This window comes from Vigna umbellata, chromosome 5 (genome assembly GCF_029865625.1).
Source record: "Vigna umbellata cultivar VRB3 chromosome 5, Vumbellata_1.0, whole genome shotgun sequence".
NCBI classification, from domain to species: domain Eukaryota; kingdom Viridiplantae; phylum Streptophyta; class Magnoliopsida; order Fabales; family Fabaceae; genus Vigna; species Vigna umbellata.
The window spans coordinates 70,032,980-70,059,878 of NC_142169.1; the positions used below are offsets into that span (position 1 = coordinate 70,032,980).

General features: G+C 35.2%; 6 protein-coding genes across 7 annotated transcripts; 5 read left to right on the forward strand and 1 right to left on the reverse strand.

The window, feature by feature from the left end:
* The first annotated feature begins 272 nt into the window (after positions 1-272).
* Positions 273-1,911, forward strand: LOC124830028 (cationic peroxidase 2-like). Its single transcript, XM_047303634.2, has 3 exons — positions 273-762; positions 869-1,031; positions 1,315-1,911. Exons 1-3 carry the CDS (start codon positions 367-369, stop codon positions 1,731-1,733), a joined length of 978 nt encoding a protein of 325 aa, XP_047159590.1. The 5' UTR covers positions 273-366; the 3' UTR covers positions 1,734-1,911.
* A 2,119-nt stretch (positions 1,912-4,030) lies between these two features.
* LOC124830029 (cationic peroxidase 2-like) lies at positions 4,031-11,078 on the forward strand. Its single transcript, XM_047303635.2, has 4 exons — positions 4,031-4,352; positions 9,634-9,803; positions 9,895-10,057; positions 10,409-11,078. Exons 1-4 carry the CDS (start codon positions 4,127-4,129, stop codon positions 10,813-10,815), a joined length of 966 nt encoding a protein of 321 aa, XP_047159591.1. The 5' UTR covers positions 4,031-4,126; the 3' UTR covers positions 10,816-11,078.
* Positions 11,079-11,730: 652 nt separating this feature from the next.
* Positions 11,731-15,423, forward strand: LOC124830027 (uncharacterized). Its single transcript, XM_047303633.2, has 4 exons — positions 11,731-12,102; positions 12,182-12,242; positions 12,326-12,470; positions 14,965-15,423. Exons 1-4 carry the CDS (start codon positions 11,904-11,906, stop codon positions 15,214-15,216), a joined length of 657 nt encoding a protein of 218 aa, XP_047159589.1. The 5' UTR covers positions 11,731-11,903; the 3' UTR covers positions 15,217-15,423.
* A 202-nt stretch (positions 15,424-15,625) lies between these two features.
* LOC124830026 (chlorophyll a-b binding protein CP24 10A, chloroplastic) lies at positions 15,626-16,985 on the reverse strand. Its single transcript, XM_047303632.2, has 2 exons — positions 16,675-16,985; positions 15,626-16,357 (listed from the first exon to the last, which is right to left on the reverse strand). Exons 1-2 carry the CDS (start codon positions 16,899-16,901, stop codon positions 15,808-15,810), a joined length of 777 nt encoding a protein of 258 aa, XP_047159588.1. The 5' UTR covers positions 16,902-16,985; the 3' UTR covers positions 15,626-15,807.
* A 2,900-nt stretch (positions 16,986-19,885) lies between these two features.
* LOC124830025 (Protein phosphatase 2C family protein) lies at positions 19,886-24,843 on the forward strand. 2 transcript variants are annotated; one of them, XM_047303628.2, is made up of 10 exons: positions 19,886-20,300; positions 20,444-21,049; positions 21,168-21,661; positions 21,852-21,982; positions 22,332-22,398; positions 23,042-23,129; positions 23,491-23,669; positions 23,839-23,982; positions 24,090-24,218; positions 24,577-24,843. In XM_047303628.2, exons 1-10 carry the CDS (start codon positions 20,093-20,095, stop codon positions 24,736-24,738), a joined length of 2,208 nt encoding a protein of 735 aa, XP_047159584.1. In that variant the 5' UTR covers positions 19,886-20,092; the 3' UTR covers positions 24,739-24,843. The 2 variants fall into 2 exon arrangements, with proteins under 2 accessions (XP_047159584.1, XP_047159585.1); XM_047303629.2 differs by having other exon boundaries at positions 23,503-23,669.
* Positions 24,844-25,330: 487 nt separating this feature from the next.
* LOC124830024 (non-specific lipid transfer protein GPI-anchored 31-like) lies at positions 25,331-26,899 on the forward strand. The gene is made up of 3 exons (XM_047303627.2): positions 25,331-25,797; positions 25,939-25,965; positions 26,544-26,899. The coding sequence occupies exons 1-3, from the start codon at positions 25,437-25,439 to the stop codon at positions 26,690-26,692; spliced, it is 537 nt and encodes a 178-aa protein (XP_047159583.1). The 5' UTR covers positions 25,331-25,436; the 3' UTR covers positions 26,693-26,899.

A 26,899-nucleotide genomic window follows, 5' to 3' on the forward strand; every position in this document is an offset into this window, starting at 1 on the left:
CGCCTACGAAGGTGACAAGGGAAAAACAATAAGAAAGATTCCACTTGCAAAAGCTGTAAGAAAAAGTAAACAATGTTTGACAAACTGCACTCTCACGCGGAATCAATCTTTTTGCATTATCACTGTATCACACAAGCCAACCTCATAATATAATCTCTCTTCGCCACATCATTTCAATATTATACACGTCAACTTTCGATACAAAGCCGACTTTGCTTACTCACTTTCACAAGGTTGACCAAACAAGCCCTATAAAACACCTCTTACTCTCTCATTCTTTTCCACAGTCCCTCTCATATACTCATTGCATTTGATCACTTCACTTGGCCTGCTGCATTTGCATTTGCAACCCTTTCCTCACAAAAAATGGAGCCACGCAGTTTCTACTCTCTGCTGTTTCTTTTGCTTGCTTTAGCTTCTGTAAACTCAGTGCATGGCCAAGGGACACGTCAAGGGTTTTATTCCAGTTCGTGTCCTCGTGCCGAGTCCATTGTTAAGTCCACAGTTCAATCCCACGTTAAGTCTGATCCTACTTTGGCTGCTGGCTTGCTTCGGATGCACTTCCACGATTGCTTTGTGCAAGGTTGTGACGGTTCTGTTCTCATTTCCGGTTCTAACACTGAGAGAACAAACTTTGCTAACCTTGGTTTACGAGGATTTGAGGTTATCGATGATGCAAAGACACAACTCGAGACTGCATGCCCCGGTGTTGTGTCTTGTGCTGATATCCTTGCCCTTGCTGCCCGTGATTCCGTTGTTCTGGTAATTAATTAACTTAAACTCTTTACACCATAAACAATAGTTTATGTTCTAATCAATTTGCAAGTTGATGAGAGTATATTTTATTGGTGTCATTTTTGCATGGCAGAGCGGTGGACTGAGCTATCAGGTTCCTACTGGACGCAGAGATGGACGCGTATCACAGGCCTCTGACGTGAATAACTTGCCTGCTCCTTTTGACTCTGTTGATGTTCAGAAGCAAAAATTCACAGCCAAAGGCCTCAACACTCAAGACCTCGTCACCCTTCTTGGTAATAATCACCCTTCAACGTATTATAGCTTGTTTACACACTTCAAGTCAATGAATGAATATATCATAGTTAAAGTTTGAAAATTGAACTCATTTCGTCACGTATAATATAATAGTATCACGCTTGCTTTGTGACAGCTCAGTTATTACAATAAGCATAGTTCTTTACACATTCGTATCTGATACCCCCATTAGAGTAACATCTTTTTCTGTCTTTTTGTCATCATTGTCAAGTGATTTGACGTTGTTTTATATCATTATGTTTGTTTTTGTTGAATATACAGGTGCACATACCATTGGAACAACAGCTTGCCAGTTTTTCAGTAACAGATTATACAACTTCACTGCAAACGGTCCTGATCCTTCCATCGACCCTTCATTTATTTCTCAACTACAATCGCTATGCCCACAAAACGGTGACGGTTCAAAACGCGTTGCCCTAGACACGGGTAGTCAAACAGCATTTGATTTATCTTACTATAATAATTTGAGGAGAGGACGCGGAATTCTGCAGTCTGATCAAGCCCTCTGGAACGATGCTTCCACTCAGAAAATTGTGCAGGGGTACTTGGGCTTGATAAGAGGGTTGCTTGGATTGAAATTCAACGTGGAATTTGGAAAATCTATGGTGAAGATGGGAAACATTGAGTTGAAGACTGGCACTGATGGTGAAATTCGCAAGATTTGTTCTGCCATCAACTAGCCACTTCAAACAATTAATATATTGCTTCAAAAGCTGGTTTTATTTTGTCTCTGTTATTGGTATATGCATCTCAAGTGTATCATGTACCGATATCTTTTCATTTTGGAAGTGTAAAATTTACAGAAAATTGATGTGATACAATAAATATAGTCTTTTTAAATGATTTCTTAAATTAAAATCTGTTATAAATTGAAATAACAACCAGTAAATACTGATCAAATTTAATTTTTTTCGTACAAAAAATCAGTTATAATTAAAGCCAATAGATTCTACGTGCCAATAAATAGTGACAGAAGTTTAGTTATGGTAGTGTTATTGACAATTTTATACATTTACAGCGACGATTATGTGTAATCTCAAGTGAATTGCCGATAAATTAATGTTAAAACAACTTGACTTCCTCTGTTGAGAGCTTAAAATATTAATATCCAAACTAACAAAAATTGTTTTAAATGCTTTTCCTTCGATAATATTTACATATTTTAACTAAAAAATAACTTCAATATATTTTTCCAATTTTTTTTAAGCTAACATTCTACGTTCTATCCGAAAGTTAACTATTGTTTGTAATCATTGATGTTACATTATGTTGGATGAGCCAAATCTAATAACTATGACATCTTCTGTCGTTACAAGAAAATGAAAGGTAATATGTATTATTTAAACCTACATAATTGCACGATGTCCATAGTTTTCTTTTTTGGGTTCTGAACAAACATTTGCATTAATTATAAACAACATTATAGAATACGAAATTATCGTATTGGTGAACCCAAAGTATCATCAAGTCTGTCTCAGATGATAGATGAGAATGAGTTGGATACGAAATAAGGGACGAAAAGAGACAATTGCTTGGAAGTTTCAATCTTACACAGTGTCATATGTGTGTGTGGGAATGGAATATTAACTATTCATAATTACGCATCGTGATCTTAAAAAAGAGATAGCATGATGTTGACTTTTGAAGTAAACTTATATGAAGACGAAAATCATTTTATTGCATTTAGTACATGTATATATGTTAATCATCAGTAAACATTCAAACCAGAACGTAACTGTTGTTTAAATTAAGGGGAAAAAAAGTCTATGAATTTGAGTTATTGGTTAATTAGGCCTTTGCTTTAACTTACATATGTCAAATCAATAACCTTTTTTTATTTTATCAAGAAAAAAAATCATAGAAAGCCAAATCATTCCTTCTTATTCTACCAATCTCAAAGTTTATATTCAAATAATTTAATTGAAATTACATCCAAATTTATTCATTATAAATTCAAATAATTTAAATTGAAATTGCATCCAAATTTATATTTTCTAAAAAAATCAGTTTCACTTTTAGAGGTTCAAATTCAAATAATTTGAATAGAATCCAAATCCACATTTTTTAAAAGAAACTGTTTTGGATATTTACAAATCCATTTGATACCCATTTGTAAATGATTTTTTTTTTCAAAATTGTTTGTAATCCTACATAATTTACAATTAATGATAAAAAATATTTATTGAATACACACTTTATTCAACGCAATAATAAATAAATGATATAATAAAAAATAAAATAAAAACAATAAGTTAAATGTTTGCATAGAAAATTCATATGCCCTTACTAAATAAATATGAAGTAAAAATATAAAAAAATATAATGTGATAAAATATATTTATGCATTTTACCTAATTAAATGTTATAATTACTGACAACATGAAAAAATAACTCTTGATGACAAAAATTAAAGTCAACCTTTAGTTAAATCACTGAATTTGGATTAGATATGACCACATTGATCATATTTTCCATCATTCATCAAACTTTTATCATTGATTTGAAATTTGAATTATTCAGTATTTTGAATATTGTAAAAGAAAATTTAAATGAATGTGGATAACGAATTGAGGTGGATTGCACATAAAGAACACGACTCTTGTAGTGTGTTTCCACGGACCAACGTGTGATTTTTTGTGAAGTTTAGCTTTTGCTTTTGACATTTAGATGTTTGAGTTTTTCGTCAGAGATTCCACCTTTTTGCAAGTGGTGGTCGTCACTGATCGTTATGGGAAAAAGCATACAAATAAGCTTTGACTAAATATATATTCTCACACCAACGCGCTATCATTTGTATTTTTCCAATCCAAAACCCAAAACTAAACAAAACCCGTGACTCTCAGGACACTTGCGTTGCATGCAGTTTAAACTAGCCGGCTCTGCTTACTCTTTATCCAACGTTTGACTTTTTTGTTTATATCTTCCAAAGTTCATCACACACTCCTATAAAATACCTACATATACATCACATTGCATTCCACAGAATCATACATTATCATCTATTTCGTATATTAATCTTGAATTATTTCTCATTGAGTGGTGGTGCAGTTGCAACAGTTTTCTTGAGAAAATAATGGAGGGACGGAGTTTGTGCTCACTGATGTTTCTTTTGCTTGCTTTGGCCACTCTGAACGTTGTGCATGGCCAAGGGACGCGTGTAGGGTTCTATGCTAGAACATGTCCTCGGGCTGAGTCCATTGTTAGGTCCACAGTTCAATCCCACGTGAGGTCCGATCGTAGTTTGGCTGCTGGGCTGCTTCGGATGCACTTTCACGATTGCTTTGTACAAGGTTGTGACGGTTCTATTGGAACAGGCCCAGCACTGTGCACTTACAACGTTGATGGCCCAATTCCCTTCTTGGCCCATGTACCTTATTAATCTGAAAGCAGATTGCATGCGTGGCATAATGCAACAATGAAATATCGAGAGAGAGAGAAAGACGAGACGGAGCGAGAGGCGATGGAGGGAGAAGAGATCGGCGACTCCTTCAACGGTGATCTGACACGGTGGTGGCCGGAGCTCCAGAAGGAGAAAGTGTAGATCGGAAGACGGTAAGTAACGTAAACTAAACCTTTCTTTATTCTGTTAAAAATGATAGAGTCTGAATACATTGACATTAAGGGAAAAAGGGGAAAGGAACCCTATATATATAGGGTTCCATGAAAGGGGGAAAAACAGAAGAACAACAAAAATAAGTTAACTGTTGAAAGACAGTTAAGAGAATCAACAGTGATTCTCAATAGCCTCCCCTCAAGCTGGACAGTGTATGTTTACCAGTCCAAGCTTGGGAATAATGGTTCCAAATTTGACGCGATGCGGAAATTTCGTGAAGATATCAGCAAGCTGTTCTTCGGACCGGACGGGGAGGAGATGTAGAAGACGCTCCTGGAGTTTTTCACGAACCACGTGACAATCAAGCTCTATGTGCTTGGTTCGTTCGTGGAAACTTTGATTGTGGGCTATGTGGCGAGCCGATTTGTTGTCGCAATATAAAACAGGAACCCCAGATTCTTCAATTTGAAGGTCTTGTATAAGATAATGGAGCCACTGTATTTCGCATACAGTGGCAGCAAGGGCCCGGTATTCAGCTTCAGTAGAAGATCTGGAAACAGTCTTCTGCTTCTTAGATTTCCAGGAAATGAGGGATGATCCAAGGAAAACACAAAAGCCTGTGGTGGATCTCCTTGTGTTAGGACAAGTGGCCCAGTCGGAGTCACTAAAAGCCTTTAGTTGTTTTGGAGATTCAGCTGCAAAGAATAAACCTTCAGATGGTGAGGACTTTATATATCTTAGTATATGTTGAACAGCTTGATAGTGATAATGAGTGGGTTTTTGCATAAATTGACTGAGAAGATTGACAGTAAAACATAAATCGGGTCTAGTATTAGTAAGGTAGAGTAACTTCCCTATCAGTCTTCTATAGGATTCAGGATCATTCAAATAGTTGTCCTCTTTGTATAGAGTGCTGGTGTCCTTTAGAAAGGGAGTAGAAGAAGGCTTGCAACCTTCCATCCCTGTTTCCTCAAGTATGTCCAGGGCATACTTCCTCTGACATAGATGAATTCCCTTCTTGGATCTTGCCACTTCAAGTCCAAGGAAGTATTTAAGTTCTCCAAGATTTTTTATACGAAACCTTTTGTGCAAAAGCCCTTTTATGTAGTTTATTTCTTCCATAGAATTTCCTGCTAACACAATATCATCCACATATACAAGTAGAGCAGTAAAACCAGTAGCAGTTCTTTTAGTAAACAATGAGTGATCAGATTTGGATTGATTGTAATTCACAGATATAAGAAAGGTAGATAACTTCTCAAACCACTGCCTACTGGCTTGCTTTAAACCATATAAAGACTTATTTAGTTTACAGACCAAACCTTCTTTACTAGTGTCCATGCCTGGGGGTAATTGCATATACACTTCTTCATTTAAGTCTCCATGTAGGAAAGCATTATCAACATCAAGTTGTTGTAAAAACCAATTATTAGAAGCAGCAAGGGCAATAAGAAGTCTAACAGTAGTAAGTTTAGCTACAGGGGCAAATGTGTCAAGATAGTCTATCCCTTCCTGTTGGGTATAACCCTTGGCAACTAATCGGGCTTTATGTCTCTCAATACTACCATCAGCTCTGTATTTAATTTTGTACACCCATTTGCATCCTATGGGTCCAGGTTTTATTTTCTTCTAAAGCTTTGATTTCCTTATCCATAGCTTCTCTCCATTCAGCCTTAATTTTAGCTTCAGCATAAGATCGGGGTTCTTTGTTATTAGTAATAGTCATGATGTATTTAGAATATTTCGCAGATAGATTGTTGCAATTTAACACATTATTTATAGGATAGGCAGTTTTAAAAGTATTTTTAATGGATAAAGATTGATGAACCTGATGAACATAGTCTTTCAGGTAGTCAGGAGTCTTTCTGAGCCTGTTAGATCTTCTGCTTATATGGTTCTCTTGATCTTCGGTGTCATTGTTGTTGTCTCTGTCAGCAGAGGCTTGTTCTTGCCTTTCCTGGTCATCAGACTCATTATTTCTATCTTCAATTAAAGGATAGGAGTCCTTTAGAAGATCATTGAGAGATTCAGTTTTCTCTTCATTGCTGACATTGTCTTGTCTGTCTTCTTGCATGTTGTTGTAAGGAAAGACATTTTCATAAAAGATAACATTTCTACTTATGAACAACTCTTTTGTATTTAAATCTAAGACAGTATAACCTTTGACACCACTCTTATAACCTAGAAAAACACCTTTCCTTGCTCTGGAATCAAGTTTGTTTCTGCTATTTTCAAGAGTAGAAGCAAAGCATAAACACCCAAAAACCTTAAGATCTATATAAGCAGGAGATTTGTCATAGAGCATGTCATAGGGAGTTTTGTTGTTGAGAATATGTGAAGGCATTCTATTTATTAAGAAAACAGCATGTCCAACAGCATATGACCAATAACCTTTAGGTATGTTTGATTGAAAAACCAGACTGCGTGTAACATTAAGAATATGACGGTGTTTTCTTTCAACAATAGAATTCTGTTGAGGTGTTTCAACACAGCTGGTTTGATGATTAATACCATGAAGATTATAGAAATTTTCACATTTGAACTCAGGTCCATTGTCAGATCTGATGTTCTTAATTATTTTATTGAATTGGTTCTTGATTTTAATCACAAAATTTTGTAATAAATCTCTTGTTTGTCCCTTGTTGTTCATTAGGAAAATCCACGTATGTCTAGTGTAGTCATCAACAATCGTGAGGAAATATCTATGACCATGAACAGAAACAGTATTTAGAGGTCCCCATATGTCACAGTGTATAGTTTCAAAACTTTCATTAGTAGCAGAAATACTCTTAGGAAAAGGTAACTTGTGTTGTTTGGCAAAATGGCAAGTATCACAAACAAAATTATCATCAGCTTTGATATAGGAAAAACTCTCACATATGTGTTTCATTGTTCTATGTCCTGGGTGTCCTAGTCTAAGGTGCCACAGGTTAGCATCAACATTTTTACAAGAAAAAACACCTTTTGAGATATTGCTTTGAATAGATTTAGGTAAGACTTGTAGATAATAGAGCCCATTCCACGATTTAGCATATCCAATCGTCCTCAAAGTGTGATTTTCCTTGATCTGACAATGCTTAGAAGAAAAAGTTAGGCTGCAATTCATATCCTTGATAAGTCTTTGCACAGATATCAAATTAAAACAGAAATCTGGTATATAGAGAACATTGAAAATATTAAAATCTTTGGCAAACTGTACAGTTCCAGCATGTTCAGCAATTACAATAGTGTTATTTGGTAGTTTTATAGAAATAGGTTTGATCTTGTAGAAGGTAATAAAATTGTTTTTACTGTAAGTAACATGGTCAGTAGCACCAGTATCAACAATCCAAGAAAAAATACCTTGTTCATTCTCAGTTTCATTTCTTTGAACCTGATTGATGTTGTGTGTGGGGATTTCATCTATTTTGTCTATCATTTTGAGGAGTTTTTGCATCTGTTCTGGCGTGAGAGAACTAAAATTGTTTCCATTGCTGACCTTTTGAGTTTTCTGGATTTCTTCAGAGTCAGTGTTGTTCTGACAAGCATTTGCACTTGACCATTCATTTCTTTTGTCTTCCCTCTTGTACCAAGGGGGATATCCATGTTTGGAATAGCATTCGTCTATGGTGTGATTCATTTTGTTACAGTAAGAACATTGTTTCCCATAATTGGGATTTCTTCCCCTTCCTCTGCCTTGACCACGGAAAACAGTTCCCCTTCCTTGATTCTCAGCACTTCTTCCTTGGTTTTTCCAATTCTGGTCAGGTTTCCATTGACCATTTCTTCCAGCAACATTGGCTAGAGTCTTAGCCTCTGTGGAGGTTTGTTTTTCTTGCCTTTCTTGTTGGATAATAAGAGAAAAAACACGGTTAACATTGGGAAGAGGATCCATCAGGAGTATCTGCGTCTTGACAGTGTTGTAGGAGTCGTTTAAACCTTTCAGAAAGCATATTACATGCTCAGCTTCTCTGTATTTCAAGGAAATTCTGGACAAATCGCAGCTGCATGGGGTGGCACAAGTGCAAGTGGGTATAGGCCTTAAAGACTCAAGTTCTTCCCACAATATCTTTAAATCTGTGAAAAACTGACTCACCCCCCTATCACCTTGTCGAATGGAATGTATTTCTTGCAGTAAGTCAGAGATTTTGAAATAATCTCCCTTAGAGAACCTTTCTTTGAGCTCATCCCATAGCTCTTTAGCTTCTTCAATGTAAATCACACTTTCGGCAATGTGGGGGGACAAAGTTTTAGTTATCCAGGACAAAATCATAACATTGCATCTTTCCCAGGCATCATAGGCAGGGTCACTTTCTTGAGGTCTTTTTATGGAACCATCAACAAACTTCAGTTTATTCTTTGACAGCAAGGCTCTCCTTAAGCTCCTGCTCCAGGATGAGTAATTATTCTCGTTTAACACTTGAGTGATTAGAGTGAGTCCAGGATTTTCTCCTGGGTGCAAATAGTAGGGACTGGCTGGGTTGATTGCTGGTTCGAATTGTTCCATGGTGGAATAAAGATACCACCAAGAGGCCCAAGAAAAGTCAAGAACGATCAGAGTGATGAACGGAAGCAGAGCAGGCCCTTAGACCTGCTCTGATACCATATTGGAACAGGCCCAGCACTGTGCACTTACAACGTTGATGGCCCAATTCCCTTCTTGGCCCATGTACCTTATTAATCTGAAAGCAGATTGCATGCGTGGCATAATGCAACAATGAAATATCGAGAGAGAGAGAGAAAGACGAGACGGAGCGAGAGGCGATGGAGGGAGAAGAGATCGGCGACTCCTTCAACGGTAATCTGACACGGTGGTGGCCGGAGCTCCAGAAGGAGAAAGTGTAGATCGGAAGACGGTAAGTAACGTAAACTAAACCTTTCTTTATTCTGTTAAAAATGATAGAGTCTGAATACATTGACATTAAGGAAAAAAGGGAAAAGGAACCCTATATATATAGGGTTCCATGAAAGGGGGAAAAACAGAAGAACAACAAAAATAAGTTAACTGTTGAAAGACAGTTAAGAGAATCAACAGTGATTCTCAATAGGTTCTGTTCTCATTGCCGGTGCTGGCACCGAGAGAACAGCATTCGCAAACCTTGGTTTAAGAGGGTACGAGGTTATTGACGATGCGAAAACGCAGCTCGAGGCTGCATGCCCCGGCGTTGTGTCTTGTGCTGATATCCTTGCTCTTGCTGCTCGTGATTCCGTTTTTCTGGTAATTAACTCAAAACTAATTGATATTATAAGATAGTACAAAGTACGTGTTATTTACTATAGTTAAGATTTGGCATTTTTTTGCATGGCAGAGCGGTGGACTGAGTTGGCAAGTGCCTACTGGACGCAGAGATGGGCGAATATCACAGGCTTCTGATGTGAGTAACTTGCCTGCTCCTTTTGACTCTGTTGATGTTCAGAAACAAAAGTTCACAGCAAAGGGACTCAACACTCGAGACCTCGTCACCCTTGTTGGTAATTACACTTATGACTTTGTATGTAGACACCATCATTAGAATTCTCGACCTTTTCTGATGTCACTTTTCTTGTACCCTTATTAGGAAGGAAACATCTTTTTCACTCTTAATTAACAAATCTTCTCTCACTGTCTAGTGATTTTGACATTTTTCTATAGGCTGTCTTAGAAAAGCCAAGGGACTTCTCAATGGCTGCATGAAAAAGTCTAATAATAAACACTCAAATTTACTTTAACTTGACAAACGTGCAGTTTTGTCTTTTTTATGTGAAAGGAAAAATTTATATGTAGGGTACGACAAGTTCACAATATAGAGATTTAAGACTAACGAGTTTTTGTATATTTATAAGGTGGACATACGATTGGTACCACGGCTTGTCAGTTCTTCAGTAACAGATTGTACAACTTCACTGCAAATGGTGCCGACTCTTCAATCAACCCTTTATTTCTTCCTCAGCTAAGATCATTGTGCCCGCAAAACGGCGGTGATTCAAACCGAGTAGCTCTTGATACCGGTAGTGAAAACAGATTTGACACATCATTCTTTGCCAATTTGAGAAATGGGCGTGGAATTCTGCAGTCCGATCAAGCGCTTTGGAACGATCCTTCCACCAAGTCTTTTGTACAGGGTTACTTGGCCTCCAAAGCCTCGTTTTTCAATGTGGAATTTGCAAAATCTATGGTGAAGATGAGCACCATCGAGTTGAAGACTGGGACCGATGGTGAAATTCGCAAGATATGTTCTGCCTTTAACTAGCTAACTGCCATGGTTTAGAAAAGTTGTTTTGTTTGTTCTTGACCAAGTGTATGATTCACTTTTGAGGTCTGATTTTCCGAGGACTGAATGTTTCCAAATTGTAAAAGTTACAGAACTAAGGTTGTAGGTTTTTTTTTTTTTTTCCTATTGGATAAGATGCACAATCAATTTATAATTTTGGAAATGTTCTTATTGGACAAGCTAAAATGTGAAGATTTTGATCTTTTCTTCGTTATAGGCAATGAATGGAGTTGTTGAATAGACAATTGAATAATTACGGAGCCAAAATTAAGGATGAAAATAGACAGCTGATTAGAGTTTTCAATCAATGCAATGCCATTCTGATGATAGTGATTTTCAAAGAGAGAGAAACATAATATTGACTTTTGTATGACTAAAAATTTCGTTACATTATTAATGGATAATTTTTTTAACAGAAATATAATATGTATGTACTGATTGTCAAACTCACTAATTAATTTGAAATATTTGCTAATATTTATGATAATTACTCTAAAAAAAGAAATATTTATGCTAATTATCAAAATTATCATAAAGAAACGAAGAAAGCAAGTAATGAGGAAGGAAACTAGAAATGCTACTTATTGGAATTCAATTTTTTACCTTGAATCTCTATTATTAGAGAGTTTATCATAATGAACTTTCGGTTTCAAAAAGTGATGTTAAGAGAGAACACATACACACACACACATACTATTGTCATTTTAGAAATTGAAAAAATGAGGTTGTGGGCTACAACAGATCCAACAGAGATTGGGCTAAGAAAATAGTGGACTTGGGCTGTGTCCTTTGCAAGAGTGAGTGAGTATTTCACTTTTTATGGTCCAACACAATACTGAATCTTGAACAAACATCATGGGTGCCTCCGCCCTAACTGTAACCCAAAAGGTAGCATTAGCTTTTGCTACTCGCACTTTCCACCATTTAATTTCATTGTTCTTGTCGCCATTCTTTGCTTTTAACGTCCACCTGGAATTGTCATTGCATTCACATTCAATAACTCACTCAGTGCCTCACTCTTCAATTGAAAGCTTTGGTGTGACTCTTCATTTCACACTTGAAAGCAAATGGCAGCGTCTGCTTTCTCCAACGCATTGCTTTCTCCCGTAACACTTCCTTCCAAACCCAAATCTATTTCCTTTCAACCCAGATTCCCACTTCTCAAATTCCCCAGCACCAGATCCCACCCCTCGTTGAGCAAAACGACCACGTTTTGTTCCTCGGATGCCGCCGATGCTCCTCAACATGACACCCCAATTGAATTAAGTACGACTTTTAATTTTGTTTTTCCCTTTTGATTCTCTATTCGTTTCAATTTTCTTCCTTGATAGTGTGCACTTTGCAGGGTATCCGGCATTTCCAACAGTCATGGATATCAACCAGATTCGTGACATTTTACCCCACAGGTACTCTCAGCGTTCTTTTCTTCTTCTCTTGTTTGTTTTCTGAACGTTGATGAGATTCACATCCACCTTTTTTCTTGATTCAGGTTTCCTTTCCTTCTGGTGGATAGAGTGATTGAGTACAATCCTGGCGTTTCTGCTGTCGCCATAAAGAATGTGACAATAAATGACAATTTCTTTCCTGGACATTTTCCAGAAAGGCCCATCATGCCGGGTGTTCTCATGATTGAGGTATTAAGCTATACACTATGCTGATTACTGGCCCTACCTTTCTATTTTGGTGTTGCCTTGTCTGTAATCATGTGATTTTAATTCTTGTGTATCTGCAATGAGATTAGCTATTTATATGATTAAATGTAATAGAATAGAATCAATTTGTTACGATGTCTAGACTGAGATTAGTGGTATAAAGTTTGTGATATCTCATCTATCTGTATTGATTTACGTGGATTTATCGTTATAGTAGCTTGTTTAAAACTATAAGGATGAAAAACCTCTTGTAAACTTTGCATTTGAAAAATGATATATCCATTTATTTGAACTTAAAAGTGTTGTGGTTGCAAACTTGATATTAGCCTAGAGTTTTTTGTGCTTTTTAAACTTGCAATTATCCTGGAGAGGAACTTCTTTAATATAAAACTTGAAAGATACTAGACATAATTGTATCAGGCATCAAATTAGATTAACTTAGTTCTTATGAAACCTTTCTCAAATTGATACACGGCGGTGTGATTGCTTGCGTTCACAATTTGCCATAATGAAATGTGCACCTCTGTTGAAAGTGGTCTGACTGTATTAACCAGTGAGAAAACCTATGAATTTGACTAAACACAACCAATAAAAATTTGATGATGTTCATTTAGATGCTTTACAGCATTTAAAACATTCTTTAGTGCTGTATGGAGCAGTAATTTGATTGTTTTCTTTTTGAAAATGAATCAATGTTATTATTGTAATTTCTCTCTTTCCATGCATGTCTCCTTAATAGTGAACTCATGGATATAGTACAGGATATGGTAAATGTAAACATTTTCCTATATTAATCTTTTTCTTTATTATATATGTTGTCATAAATTCAAAAGGCACCAAAAGAATGAAGTAGTCAACTGTTGATGTTTTTGCATAGGGTAATAAAAAAAGTTTTGAATTAGAGGACAAGTACTTTTAGTCCGGATATATAGGAATTTTGAGATCTTCGGAATTCTAGATTAAGTTTTTCCCACTCGTGGTAGTTCTTCAATTCACCCTACAGTGGCTATCAGCAAATCAGTTAAGCTTGTAGCTCTTGGACCATGAGTTTTTTTTCGATTATGCAAATGAAAAAAATCTTGACTTAGTTTTACGTCATTGGTTTGCTTCACAAGTCCTGAATGTGGGCCGGGATTAGCAAATGTTAATGGTATATAGATGATGTTGTGGCCATGTATAGGACATGTTCCTTGCTTGTTTTCACGGCTTTTAAATGTTTGGTTGTATCTGCTTTTAAAGAAGTTGTTTTGGTAATGCTACAACGGTAGGCCTGTAGCTTTTTCAGTCTTTCATTTGTTAATGCATATTTCTCTGTGCTAGATTATGAGACATATCAAATGCTCTTATCTGCCATATCGAGATCATGTTTGCATTAGACCTGTGTCTTTGCATCTACTAGTTCAATTAAACACAGAAACTACTTCCATGGCATGTCTGGTGTAAATAATGACACATTCTCGGATTCATGAGTTTTTGCTTCGAAAGTCATCTTAAGTAGTGGAATTAATTTGACATTCCTGCAAAAGGACGATAGGACTGTGAAAGAGAGATATTTTCTGAGTTTTTTAACAAATCACGTTTTAGCTTGCTAAAATTTAAAAACTAGAGAGTAATTTTTGAAAAGCTACTCCATTGGGGAACTTTAACAAATCCAGTGTTATATTATAGCTTGCTAAAATATTACTTTAAAGAAAAAAAAAGCAAGCGGATTATATTAGCAAATCGTATGTTTGTACATTAGAAATATAGAAGATTATTCTAGGTCATGGCATCCACTTGAGTCCCATACTTTATAAGCAGGTCTGCATTTCACTAAATGAATGGCTTAAATGTTATTAATTAATCTTAATATGCATCGAGATTTGAGATTGATAAGTTCGTTTGCCTAACTTCATGTTCATATTTTTTCCTCGATTTCGAAAACCAATGCTCTTTCATTCTTCTTTCTTCCTTTCTTTCTCTTTCAAGTTTCATGTCTCACTTATGACATCTTTTGTCCATGGTCAGAAAATAAATTTAACTGTGTAGCATGCATGCATTTTTCTGGGTTGAGTGCTTTATGCTCCAACGAAACATTGTCCCTTGTTGTCTACCGTATTGTCAAAATTTGTTTCCCTTTTACCATTTTATATGCAGTCTCTGAAACTGGTTTTATATCGTTATCTTGATTAGACCGACATACATCAGACTACGATCACTTGTTACATTGTTAAGCTCATTTATATTCAGTGAACTATAATTCCTAGGCTCCAACTTCTGTAGCACTTCTTTTGTTGAGATGAACAACCATCCTCTTTAAGTTTCGAAGTTAGTTGTAAGCTTTAGAACTGCACGCAAAAAGACTCTGTAATAGCTCTATTTCACTACAAACTATCTCAACTCCAATGTAAGAATGTAAAGAAAAGAGGGAAAAATTTATTTGATTTCTGTTAATCTGCTTTAAAAGTGGGCATGAACATGAGGTCTTTTGTTGCAGGCAATGGCACAAGTTGGCGGTTTGGTCATGTTGCAACCTGAAGTGGGAGGTTCTCGTGAAAACTTCTTCTTTGCTGGAATAGACAAAGTGCGATTTCGTAAGCCAGTGATTGCAGGGGACACCTTAGTTATGAGAATGACGCTTACTAAGCTGCAAAAGCGATTTGGAATAGCAAAGATGGAAGGGAAGGCATATGTTGGAGGTGAAGTTGTGTGTGAGGGTGAATTTTTGATGGCGATGGGGAGTGGATAAGTAGACACATTCCTTTCGACTGGAATAGAGTTCATATTCTTCCATCTTTAAATTTAATTGCTTCTGCTTTTGAATGCAGAACGTTGTGAACATTTAGATTAATGTATGCATTTTCAACGAAATCTATCTGAACCTTCTGTTCTAGTTCTCCATATGACTTTGCTTTGGTTGTTTTGTTATTTAATACAAGTTTATCTTTTAGACGGATGAGCTCAATGGCATTTGACCTTGTGTTCTCTCATCCAAATTTGTTTTCATTCAGAGTACTTGTTTATGGCAATCCAATATTGTATACATTTTTTACCCAATTGTGCATAAAAAAGATACTTGAAACTCCATACGACTAGGCTACACAATCAGGCACTAGCAATATTTTCAAATCAGCCTTATGACTTCAACTACTCCTGGCTTGAGAATGAAAAGTAAATGCAAGTATTTATACGGTGGCTACATTAGAGTACTACTGATATAAAGTGAACGCATCCATATTAGAGCATAGAATTTGAATTTGTCATGGGGTAACACAAACAGGACAAAGGTTCATTTGCAACTCCAGCCTCTCAATTCAATTATCTACATGAATTGTGTAGTTTACAAGCCAAGTGCGCCCAGGGGGGTCTTTCCTTGTCCAGCCTCAAAGTAGAAAATCAGCATGGCCAACATAGCAATCCTGGCATGCTTAATCTCAGCTAATTTCAATCTTTCCAGCTTCTCTGTATCCGGGATGTAAACTCCATCCTTGAGAGTGCCAGCGAAGCCCAAAGGGTCAAAGAATTTGCCTCCTGGGTACCCTTGTTCACCAGTAGCATTGGCAAAGTTCTCAGCAGTTTTTGACCATGGAGTGGCCCATTCCACTGACTGTGAGTCTGGGTTGAAGAAATCCACCCATCTCTTGCTCTCAACCCATCCCATAAGAATCAACTGGGTTCCCAAAAGAGAACCAAAGGAAAAAGGAGCAATTGCATTGGGGTCAGCTCCAGCCTCAAACCATGGCACTCCACTCCAGGCCTGCCCTACAAAGATACCTAAAACTGCAGCCATTGCCCACCTCCCATGAATCAGCTCAGCTTCTCTGTACCATTTCAGGAATGCCGGGTCCTTCCCCAGGCCTAGTGGGTCAAAACCAAAGTCACCTGGTAGCCTGCACTTGAAACATTATAAATCAATTTCCAAAGAGAAATTTGGAGGAAAAAGTGAAGAGAGAAAATGGGAAAATTTGTTTTCAGAATTCAAAATATGCAACTTCACCAAGTTCATGCCCCACCACATTCAACATCGCTCCAGATTACTCACCTTAAGCTAGGACATCATACAACACCATTTCATGGTTTCTAAAACACTTTAATTTAGAAACATGTTTTTCAGAAAATGAAAAAAAAAAATTCTGAATAGCCATGGAATTATGTCAGAAAACACATTTTGAAATAAAAAAGTATGAAGGAATTTGGGTGGACTCACGATCCATCAAGCCATTCTGGGTCGACGAGATTGCCACCAGCTCTAACACCAGGGAGCCATGACTTCTTTGGTGCTGCTGCAGCTACCACAATGAGTCTTCTAGGACTAACTGCAACACCGACTTTGCCTCCAATGGAAGTGGCCAGAAGGGTTTGGCTCCTGCTTCCTCCACTCAAGAAGGAAGATCCCAACCCATTTAACACAGCACCAGATGTTGCAGCTGCCATCACTCTATAAAGTTCTCTGGAGACAGTGAGAAAATAGAGGCTGCTTTTGAGGTTTACTTGTAAAATGCAGCACTCAGGGAGATTTTATGTGTGTGTGGATGTGAAGTGTGAGAGAATCTAAGGAGTTGTCATAGCAGGCCAGGTAGGATGGTGAAATCTGTAGAAGAAATCTTATGGAACAACGGATAGATTTCGGACCAATAGGAACTAGATGTCCATCCTCATCCCAAGTTGCTTCCAGCCACGTGGACAACTCAACAACCTATTCCCTCCACTTAAGTTGTTCTTGTAATAGAATCACGTCCCAACAAAACCATTTTAATGAAGCAATATGTGGATCACTACAAACCTACTTCTTCACCTCACAAAAACCATGGCATATTCGTTATTTCAACTGCTACTTATCTAAGTTCACGAACAATATCTAATCACCAGTAAACAAGTGATAAAATTTATAGGTTTTTTATAATTCAGAATATAAATAATTTTATTCAAAAAGTTATTATGAGGAAGATGAGTGATCTATATTACACTTCTCACACTTTTTTATTATTATCACAATTAAAAGATTATCAGAGCACCTATTGAATAAAACGTAAGGTTTATATAAAATATATCTTTTGATCAAATTTTCATTCAATCAAAAAATATATTTCCTTTTAAAAAAATTATATTTAATAGAATTTTCAAATAATAGATTTAATTAAGTCAAATTCGATTGTTTTTAATTGAATTTTTATTTTTATTTTTTTTATTATTTTATACTTGGAATTTTATGATTTTTAATTGACTCTCTATTGTTTAGTTTTTTTTTAATTGAGTTACATGATTGTTATCTTATTTCATTATATTACATTTTTCATTTTATCACATTAAAAATTTGAAATTTTATGATTGATAAAATAATATTATGATTAATATAAAATGATTAAATATTCACATATATAATAAAGAAGTAAGACGATAAAATCGTAGTATGAAAAGTATAAAAATTTAATATGAACTCAATTAAAAAGTATACATTTTTTTAGTATTTAATTAAAAAGTTAATATAAACTCAATTAAAAATATTTAAACGTACTAATGATGTAAATTTAATTAACTTAAATAACATTTTATTAATATTTCTTGCAATGAATATCAATTAGATATGTACTCTGCTCATGGTAAATAAGAAATATAGCCAACAATTAGATGTTAATAGAATAAATACGTTTCTATATATTTTATTTGAATAAAGGAGAAAACTAACATATAATATTCATATCTACAGTAAATGTTATCGACTTTCACCTTAATAATAACATCCTACTAAAAATGTCATGTTATTTTGAAATTGGTGGCTATCCATTATAAGTATGTGTTTTATATTATTAAAAACAAAAAGTCATACTAATTGGTACGATTTTAAAGATAATTATATAAAAACCGAAAAAGAAAAAGTGCATTCATGATGATGATTTTTAATTAAATAATATTATTTAATATATTAAATTATAATTATTATATCTAAAAGTAATATAATACCTTCGTACATTCTCATCTAATTCAAATGCGATCCGTATTGTCTTCGATCAAAACGCAGCGTTTTAATCATTTTAGTTTTCAACTAGTATTTTTTGTTTTACTATTCTATCATAAAATACTTACACAAAAAGAATAATTCATTTTATATAAAATAGAAGTAATATGATTATAGGTAAATTAATAAGATACAAAAGTACATTTTCAAAATTGGTGCTTTGTAATTAAAAATCTTAGTAAAAAACATAACTTGACGAGATCTTTAATCCAAAATTTTTAAAATAATAAACTTTTGAGTATTTTTTTTTGTATATTATTCATTTTAGTATTCTCTTAAACAACTGTAAGAATAAAATGATTAAATGAGACGAAATAAAAAATATTATTAACTAGTATTTTAAAAATAAAAAAGATTATTCTAAGATGAAATTAAATAATCTATAAAATAATATTAAAAATAATAATAATATACTAAATTAATATGCAAAACTTAGATGGTAAAAATATATCAATTAAAATTCAATAAAAATTATTGAAAAAAAAACATAAATTCATAACAAATAAATAAATACATATTTAAAAATGATTATTAACTCGTATTTTAAAAATAAAAAAGATTATACTAGGATGAAATAAAGTAATATTAAATATAATAATAATATACTAAATTAATATGCAAAACTTAGGATGGTAAAAAAACATAATTTCATAAAAAAAAATACAGATTTAAAAATTCTCATTCTCACTCTTATTAAAAATGGTAGAGCTTAAATAAACCCGTTAATGATTTATAAAACATTGCATTCTATTTCACTCATTTATGTTCTTTTTACCTTAGTCTCATTCTATTTCTCGATTTAGTGAATATTAATTAACAATAAAAAATTAAGGTAATTTTTTTTTTAATTTAGTTGTATATATTATAAGCGTCAAAATTTTGTATACAGTTGTTACTATAAATAATAGAAAAATATTAAACATGCACTACTTAAAATGTTAATAAAAATATATTAAGAAAAGCGTGTTACTGACTAATAATTAAAATGGTGTGACATAGGCCAAAATTATTTTGACTTTTGGTGAATAGCCTGGTCACATAATAAAATTGGAATTGTTCTTAGAAATTTTCAATAATTTACTCTTTTATTTTTAAAATGAAATGAATTTAATCATTTTAATTAAATTTGTTAAATTTATTTGAGATTTTAATTATATTTTTTAATTAATATTAAAAAATGTGTCAAATTATCTTTTAAATGTTAAATAAACTAATAATTATTAAAAACATATTTTTAAAACTAAAAAAACTAAATTATAATTTTTAGTACAAAATTGAAAGATAAAGAACATATTTAATCCAAAATAATTATATACTTTTATCTCGTAACAGTAGTTATTCTACTTCACATGTTTGTTTTTGGATTTTTGGAAAGGTAATACAGGGCATAATCATCAAGTGGATGGATGTAAGGTGCAGAAGTTGCATGAATGGCTCTTCCTCTGTTTCTGTCTGTAATATGTTGTTGTCCACATGTCCTTCCTTTACTCCACCCTTCTCTTCACTCTCTTCAACCAACCCACCATGCAAATCATGTCTTGATACAAATTTCAAAAACAATTAATCAGATTTGAGAAGAAAAAGAAAAAAAAAAATCTAACTTCATGAAATGGCCCATCTCTTCTGCCGAAGCTTCCATTGCTTCTGGTTACCATGCTGCAATCTTCCACCAAAATCTTCTGAAAGGTTTCGAATTTATGCTCCAAATCCACTTCCCAAACCTTGGATGAGCTTCACGCACCATACCCACATGCTTCTCAATGCCACTTCTTCCCGGAACTCCGATCCTGAGGATTTTGATATTCTCTCTTCCACTGGTATGCCCGCCTTGCTCCCAAAAACATACTTTTTTTCATTTATGTCTTTTGGGTTCGATTTAGTTTTCCGTTTTGTTTTGTGGGCTTTATTTTATTTTTCTGAATTGGCCAATGCGGACTTGTGCTTCTGGTTATTTTGACAGAACATTCCGATGGTACTTTTCTGTTCCAGTTCGCCACTGCTAGCGAGATCAGACAAAAATTAGATGAATTGAACAAAAAGAAAAAAGCAGATGAACTGAACAAAAAGAAAAAATCAATTGCATTAAACAAAAAGAAAAAAGTAGATACATTGAACAAAAAAAAGCTCGCCCCAGAGGTTGTTGTTGAAGAAAGTAAAGCTGGTGTTCGAGCTTTGGTGAGTGATAGTGTTGAAGAATTGAACATTGGTGATTATCGTCCATCAGAGTATGAAATTGAGTCTTCTGCGACTGTAGTAGTTACTGTTGCTGATCAACAATCTCTGCTTCCCGTGAAGGAAGAGGAGAGTGTTGTTCTTAATAGTGATTCTGGGACTCCAGTGATCAAAGATAGGCATTTGAAGTTGGATTCCGTAGAGGATGGTGATGGTAATCAAGGAATTTTAAGTGAAGATATTGGTGTTGAGATTAATGGTTTCCTGAGTGCGTCTGAGGAGGATTCGAAACTTGATACTCCTCAAGAAACTGTAGTTTCAACTGTTGCTCCAGAGTCTGATGGATTCTCTGATTTGAAGAGTGGCGCTTCTGCAGAAGTTGAAGAGGACGAAGGTGATGTTGTAGCTTATTTAGTGTCTTCTTAGTCAACGTTATCCATTGATGTTTTTAATAGTGATTGTTCTGTTTGTCAGGTAGAAGGCTAACATTGAAGTTGCTCATCTCTCTACAGCTGGCAAGGGTTATGGTGTAGATGGAGTGACAAATAACTTGGCCACAACGGTGGATGCTGACTTAAGTCAACTGGTGCAACAATCCTCTTCTTTAGAGTCTGAACAAGTTGGTTACAGTGCAACAGACAACCCGGCTGCCATTGTTGCTGCTGAAATTAGTGAATTGGTGCCAGAATCCATCTCTTCAGAATCTGACTCTGAACAAGTTAGTTATACTGCAACAAACAACCCTACTGCTTCTGTTGCTGCTGACGCAAGTGAAATTTTGCCAGAATCCACTTCCTTAGAGTCTGAGCAAGTTGATTATAGTGCATCAAACAACCTGATTGGTGATGAAGATACTGGTGCAAGTGAAGTGGTGCCGGAATCCACTTGTTTAGAGTCTGAACAAGTTGGTCATAGTGAGTCCGAACTACTTGCTAATGGTGAAGAAACAACTCACCTCAGTGTAGATGACTTAATTGAAGCAAGTAAAACGGGAAAGTCAGAATTGGTTAGTCTTATTCCCTTTCCTTACAAAGGCTAGAATTTACTTTTTCTATGCATGTCGTTTTGTTTGAGTGCATTTAGCTATCCAACTATATTGACCATAACAGATCAAAGCATTCCCTTTAAGAATTGATTTTTAATGGATTCATATGCTACAGTTTCTAATATGATTTCCGTGTTAATTATGTGTTTAGTTACATGATGAGGTTCCGTCCTCAGATTTGGAAAACATCACAGATGTTGACAATACCAAAAGAAGTGATTATGAAAGCACACCACAGCTTACTATCCCACAGATACATTCAATTGAGGTGGCTAGTAATCGGTATGCTAACAATATTCTTTCTATTCTGTATTCTAAATTATGTTACCTCTTCCTCTCACGGCCTGCAATAATTATATATGATTTCCACCCAAGGAAACTTCCTCAGTTTTTCTTCAACATGAATGTTTATGAACATGATGTACTTACTGAATTTGGTGATAAAAGCAATGATAATTAGAAGTGGTATATGGTGCAAGTAATACATTGCTGTCAGTGATGAGGGAAGTACAATAGCTCCCAATGATTATCTTATTCTTCTAAAAACCAAATCATTAAAGATGCAAGAATCTAGGTTTGATGCATGGCAACTTCTTGGAATTTGGAAATGACACCAGTTTCATGTACACAGGACGGATTCTTCAAAAACGGAGCTTTACCTAGTTTCTGGTGGTGCTTGCTTGCCTCATCCCTCAAAGGTACATTCCATACTTCAATATCAAGACTCGTTCTCTTACATATGACCTTGATGAGATTTCAGTGTCCTAGTTAAATCAAATTCTAAAAAAATAAATTATTCAAGTTGTGTTTTCTATATTTTTCCAGGCAATAGAATCAGGTTTTCTCCTCCGTTATTAAATTAATCACCATTCTGAATTTGTGATTGTTTCCCCTTTCCAATTTTGATAAAATTCTCCATTTAAAGAAAAAAAATGTGCTAGTTCTTGTTATGTTTTGGTATCATTGATATGTTTGATGTTTTTAAGTGAAGAGTTTCACCCAAATTTATGATAAGACTGACAATAAATAAATCTGCAAATGCGTGTATGCAGTCATAGTAGAAGAAAATGAGAATTGTTAAATTCTACTGGAAGGTAATGACAAATTTCTTTTTGGTCGGTAGGATATGCCGTCTTGTTGTTAGAAGCTGGTGCTCCCAAATGCTTTATTTAGTTTATAAATCTAGGAACAACGTAACCAACAACGTGCAAATACTTCTAGCCTAGGAATCTGACTTGTTAACTGTATGTATATAATGATGAACCTGTGCATGACATTTTGAGTGATGTTTGGCTTGAATCCTGAATGACAGATGATAAGCCAACTAATAACAAGTTTCAGGCATTGACAGGTCGGGAGGATGCTTATTTCATTTCTCAGCAAAACTGGCTAGCTGTAGCTGATGGCGTTGGTCTGGGGTCTCTTGAAGGTATCCTTTCAACAATATTTGGATATCTATTAAAACTATAGCACTAATATGCCTTTTGTTTTTGTCCCTTCTTTGTGTCTACTTAAGGAAGTTCAGTCTGGTACAGACTTTCTGTATAGAATGTTAGTTTGCTACTTACTATAATGGCCCCATTTACTAACATAGTGCCATTTCTTGAAATTACGCTTGTTCTTCCTTTTGATAATTCTGAACCTGCATTTCCTATCTTCATCTGTTGTTCGATTAGATGAATAGTGTCTAATAACATCACGCTTCTCATATCTTGCCAGTTACCATTATTAGAGCTGTGATCTGTAGTCTTTCTGAATTTTGTTCTATGCTTATAACTTATACACCTTAGATAATTATGCAGGAAATGCTGGACCGTATATCAGGGAACTCATTGAAAATTGTGAAAATATTGTGTCAAATTATGAAAACATTTCAACAATAAAACCTGCAGAAGTTATCACCAGAGGTGCTGACGAAACACAAACTCCAGGATCATCTGCTGTCTTGGTAGCTCATTTTGATGGACAGGTATACGACTAACTGTTTTAGTTAAGTGGGTTGCTCAAATGAATGATGGAAGTACAAGATCAAGTGAAGTTATTCATTCAAACGATACTACAATTTTCACTGCCTAAATAAATGTAAAACTAAACCCCTGAAGTATATTTTTCCAATATGTTAATCATCTTTATTACAGGTGCTTCATGCAGCCAATGTTGGGAACACCGGATTTATCATTATAAGAGATGGTTTCATCTTCAAAAAATCAACTCCAATGTTTCATGAATTCAACTTTCCATTACAGATAGTTAAAGGACATGATCCCTCAGCACTCATTGAGGTACACAATCTAACCTTTAGCATCTAACCGTTTGAACAATGAAGAGAAGTTACATAGGAGGACTTTAGATTACCAAATAATTAACATTCGTTAAACCATCGTTTCAGCCTTACACAATTGATCTACACGATGGTGATGTGATAGTTACTGCCACGAATGGCCTCTTCGACAATCTTTATGAGCAAGAAATTGCATCTATTATATCAAAATCACTACAAGCTACCTTGACACCTCAGGTGAATCACTTCCTGCCCTTCTTCTAATTTTGGATTTGTGTATCTTTCCCTTTTTAAGGATTTTTTTCTCAGCTTATTAAAATGTAGATATATATGTATCATTATCATTTAAATTCATCATCTTAACTCTTTAGGTGAGTAACACAAAAGTAGAGAACATTTTTCAAAAAAGTCATCTATGAAAACAACCACAACCTATTGGTAACTAATTAATTTTTCCCTTTTGACAACATTTGGGAATATGCTATTCTAAATTACCCTGTTGAAACGTATCTCCTCATAATTATGATTTCCATGTGCTAATGAAAGTGGTTCTTCTGGAGTCTAAAATCCAAAATACTCGTGTGGTAACTTGCAGGAAATAGCAGAATTATTGGCCGTGAGAGCACAAGATGTTGGAAGATCAACATCCATAAGAAGTCCTTTTTCTGATGCAGCGCAGGCTCTGGGTTATGTGGGATGTGTCGGAGGCAAACTTGATAATGTTACCGTTATAGTGTCATTAGTTCAATCTAGATAGCTCTCCCATATTTTTGTCGTGTTATAATACGTATGTTCCATGTGTATATACAAACCAATAGATATGTGAATTTATCATGATACTGAAGGTGGTAACTTTTTCTCATGATTTCTCCTCTTATTTGGGATCGCAAAAACATTTTATTTTTCCCATCTAAACTTCTTCAGTCTTTTTCTTCTTTTACATTCATTTGCAATGCACTTTTTCTTGTAGCATAACTCTGCAAAATTATATTCAACTTTTACACATAACAAGATACATTTTGTTTAAAAAGACTAAAATCGAAAATAATCAAAAGTAAAAAAAAGAAACATATTTAATCACTAAATTATATAATTTGATAGTCGGAAACCCTGAATTGTGCTATAAAGTAGCACAAATGTGTAGTTAGTGTGGACTTGAATTTTTTTAAAAAAGTTATCGTAACTTGTAAATTGATTTAAATTTAAAGTGAACTTTATCTTGAATTAGACCTTAGAATAAAATGTGTGAAGTACATTAATAGAACGTTGAATTAAAAGATTCAGTTGGTTTAGGTGTTTAAGTGAAAATAGAAAGGGAACATTAATGATAATAAATTCTGACATTAAACACTGATGCATGTGGAGCATAAAGAGACACTTCCAAGTTCCAGCTCACATTCACTGACTTAGAGAGAAGCGAACCAGTGAGGGTTGAAACTCCATAACACCTTACTCATGGCAGCCAAATGGTTTCTCATTGCGTGCGTCGTGGCCGTGATCTGGTCTGCTGACGTGGCTCCCACCGTCTCATCGTCACACCACGCTCACGCCCATGCCCCAGCACCCTCCGTCGACTGTTCAGCCGTCGTCCTTACCTTAGCGGATTGTCTTCCCTTCGTTTCCGACGACGGCGCCCAAACCAAACCTCAGGGGACATGCTGCTCTGCCTTGAAAACTGTTCTCACCACCGCTCCCAACTGCCTCTGCGACTCTTTCAAGAATAGCGGTAGTCTCGGTATCGCCATAAACGTCACAAAGGCTCTCACTCTCCCAGCTGCCTGCAAACTCTCCACCCCTTCTCTCTCCAACTGTGGATGTTAGTTTTTCCTCTACCCATTTTCTTTTTTTCTCGCGTTTATTCCTTTTTTCATACAAAGTTTTCTTTTTTACGGTCTGTTGAAGATAAATTTTGTCCCTTTCTAGTTTTATGTCAGTAATGAGGATTTTTTTTTTGCAGTGTCTCCTTCGTCTGCTCCTGCACCTGGTATGTGTACAAATTTATGCCATATACCATATTTGCTTTGCTGGTTCCATGTTCAATTTTATGCCAAATTAAATGAGTTGGGGACGGTTCAATCATACACTTGTTTGATCCCAAAGTTTCAAGGGCCATTTTTTATCTGCTTTCTTTCTACTGTCATTTAATCATCTGGGTATTCTTTTTGTGGACAGTTTTTAAATTAACCGTGCATCGTGAATCGTTAACCAGGCATGATTAATCGTTGTCAAGAATTTAATTTTCACCACTTATTTTGGATTCGGTATAGTTTTATGACAGAGAGTCTCTTGATTTTCTTTGTTACGATGTTTGGTTTGGTTGGGAGATTACTGGATTTATTCATGTTCCTTATTAATAGTGAAATGTAGTATCAAGCTGTGATCTGTTATATCTTCAGCGTGTCATTTATGCAGGTTTACTCGTTTTTATCCCATATATGCTATTCGTGCATTCATAATTTACAGTGTGTTGTGTGAAAGATTTCGAAGGTCTATGATCTTTGTTGTTAGGTTCTAAATTTCTCACATGGTTTCTGATTTGAACTACTACAAATTTTGTTGCAGGTTTGTCTACAGCATCTGGTGCAGCAAATGGGTCTCCAGGTGGAGCTCCATCATCAACTCCTGGGAACGCAGCATCAGCAGGCGGCCCTATTTCTGCTGGATCCTTTATTATTTGCCTCTTTGTGGTTGTATCACTCATTGCATTTTGAGGTGAGGGACATCAAATGAGAGACTATTTTCCTGTCTTTTGACTTTTCCATGTTCTGTGAGACTTAATGCAGTACACTGAGGGAGTTGAACCTACTCTATGCTTGTATATTTATGTTCTATGATGTATACGAGTGAGTCTATCATTATTATTATTATTATTATATGAAGTGATATTGATGTGGGTGTGATTGGTATTTTGTTGACTA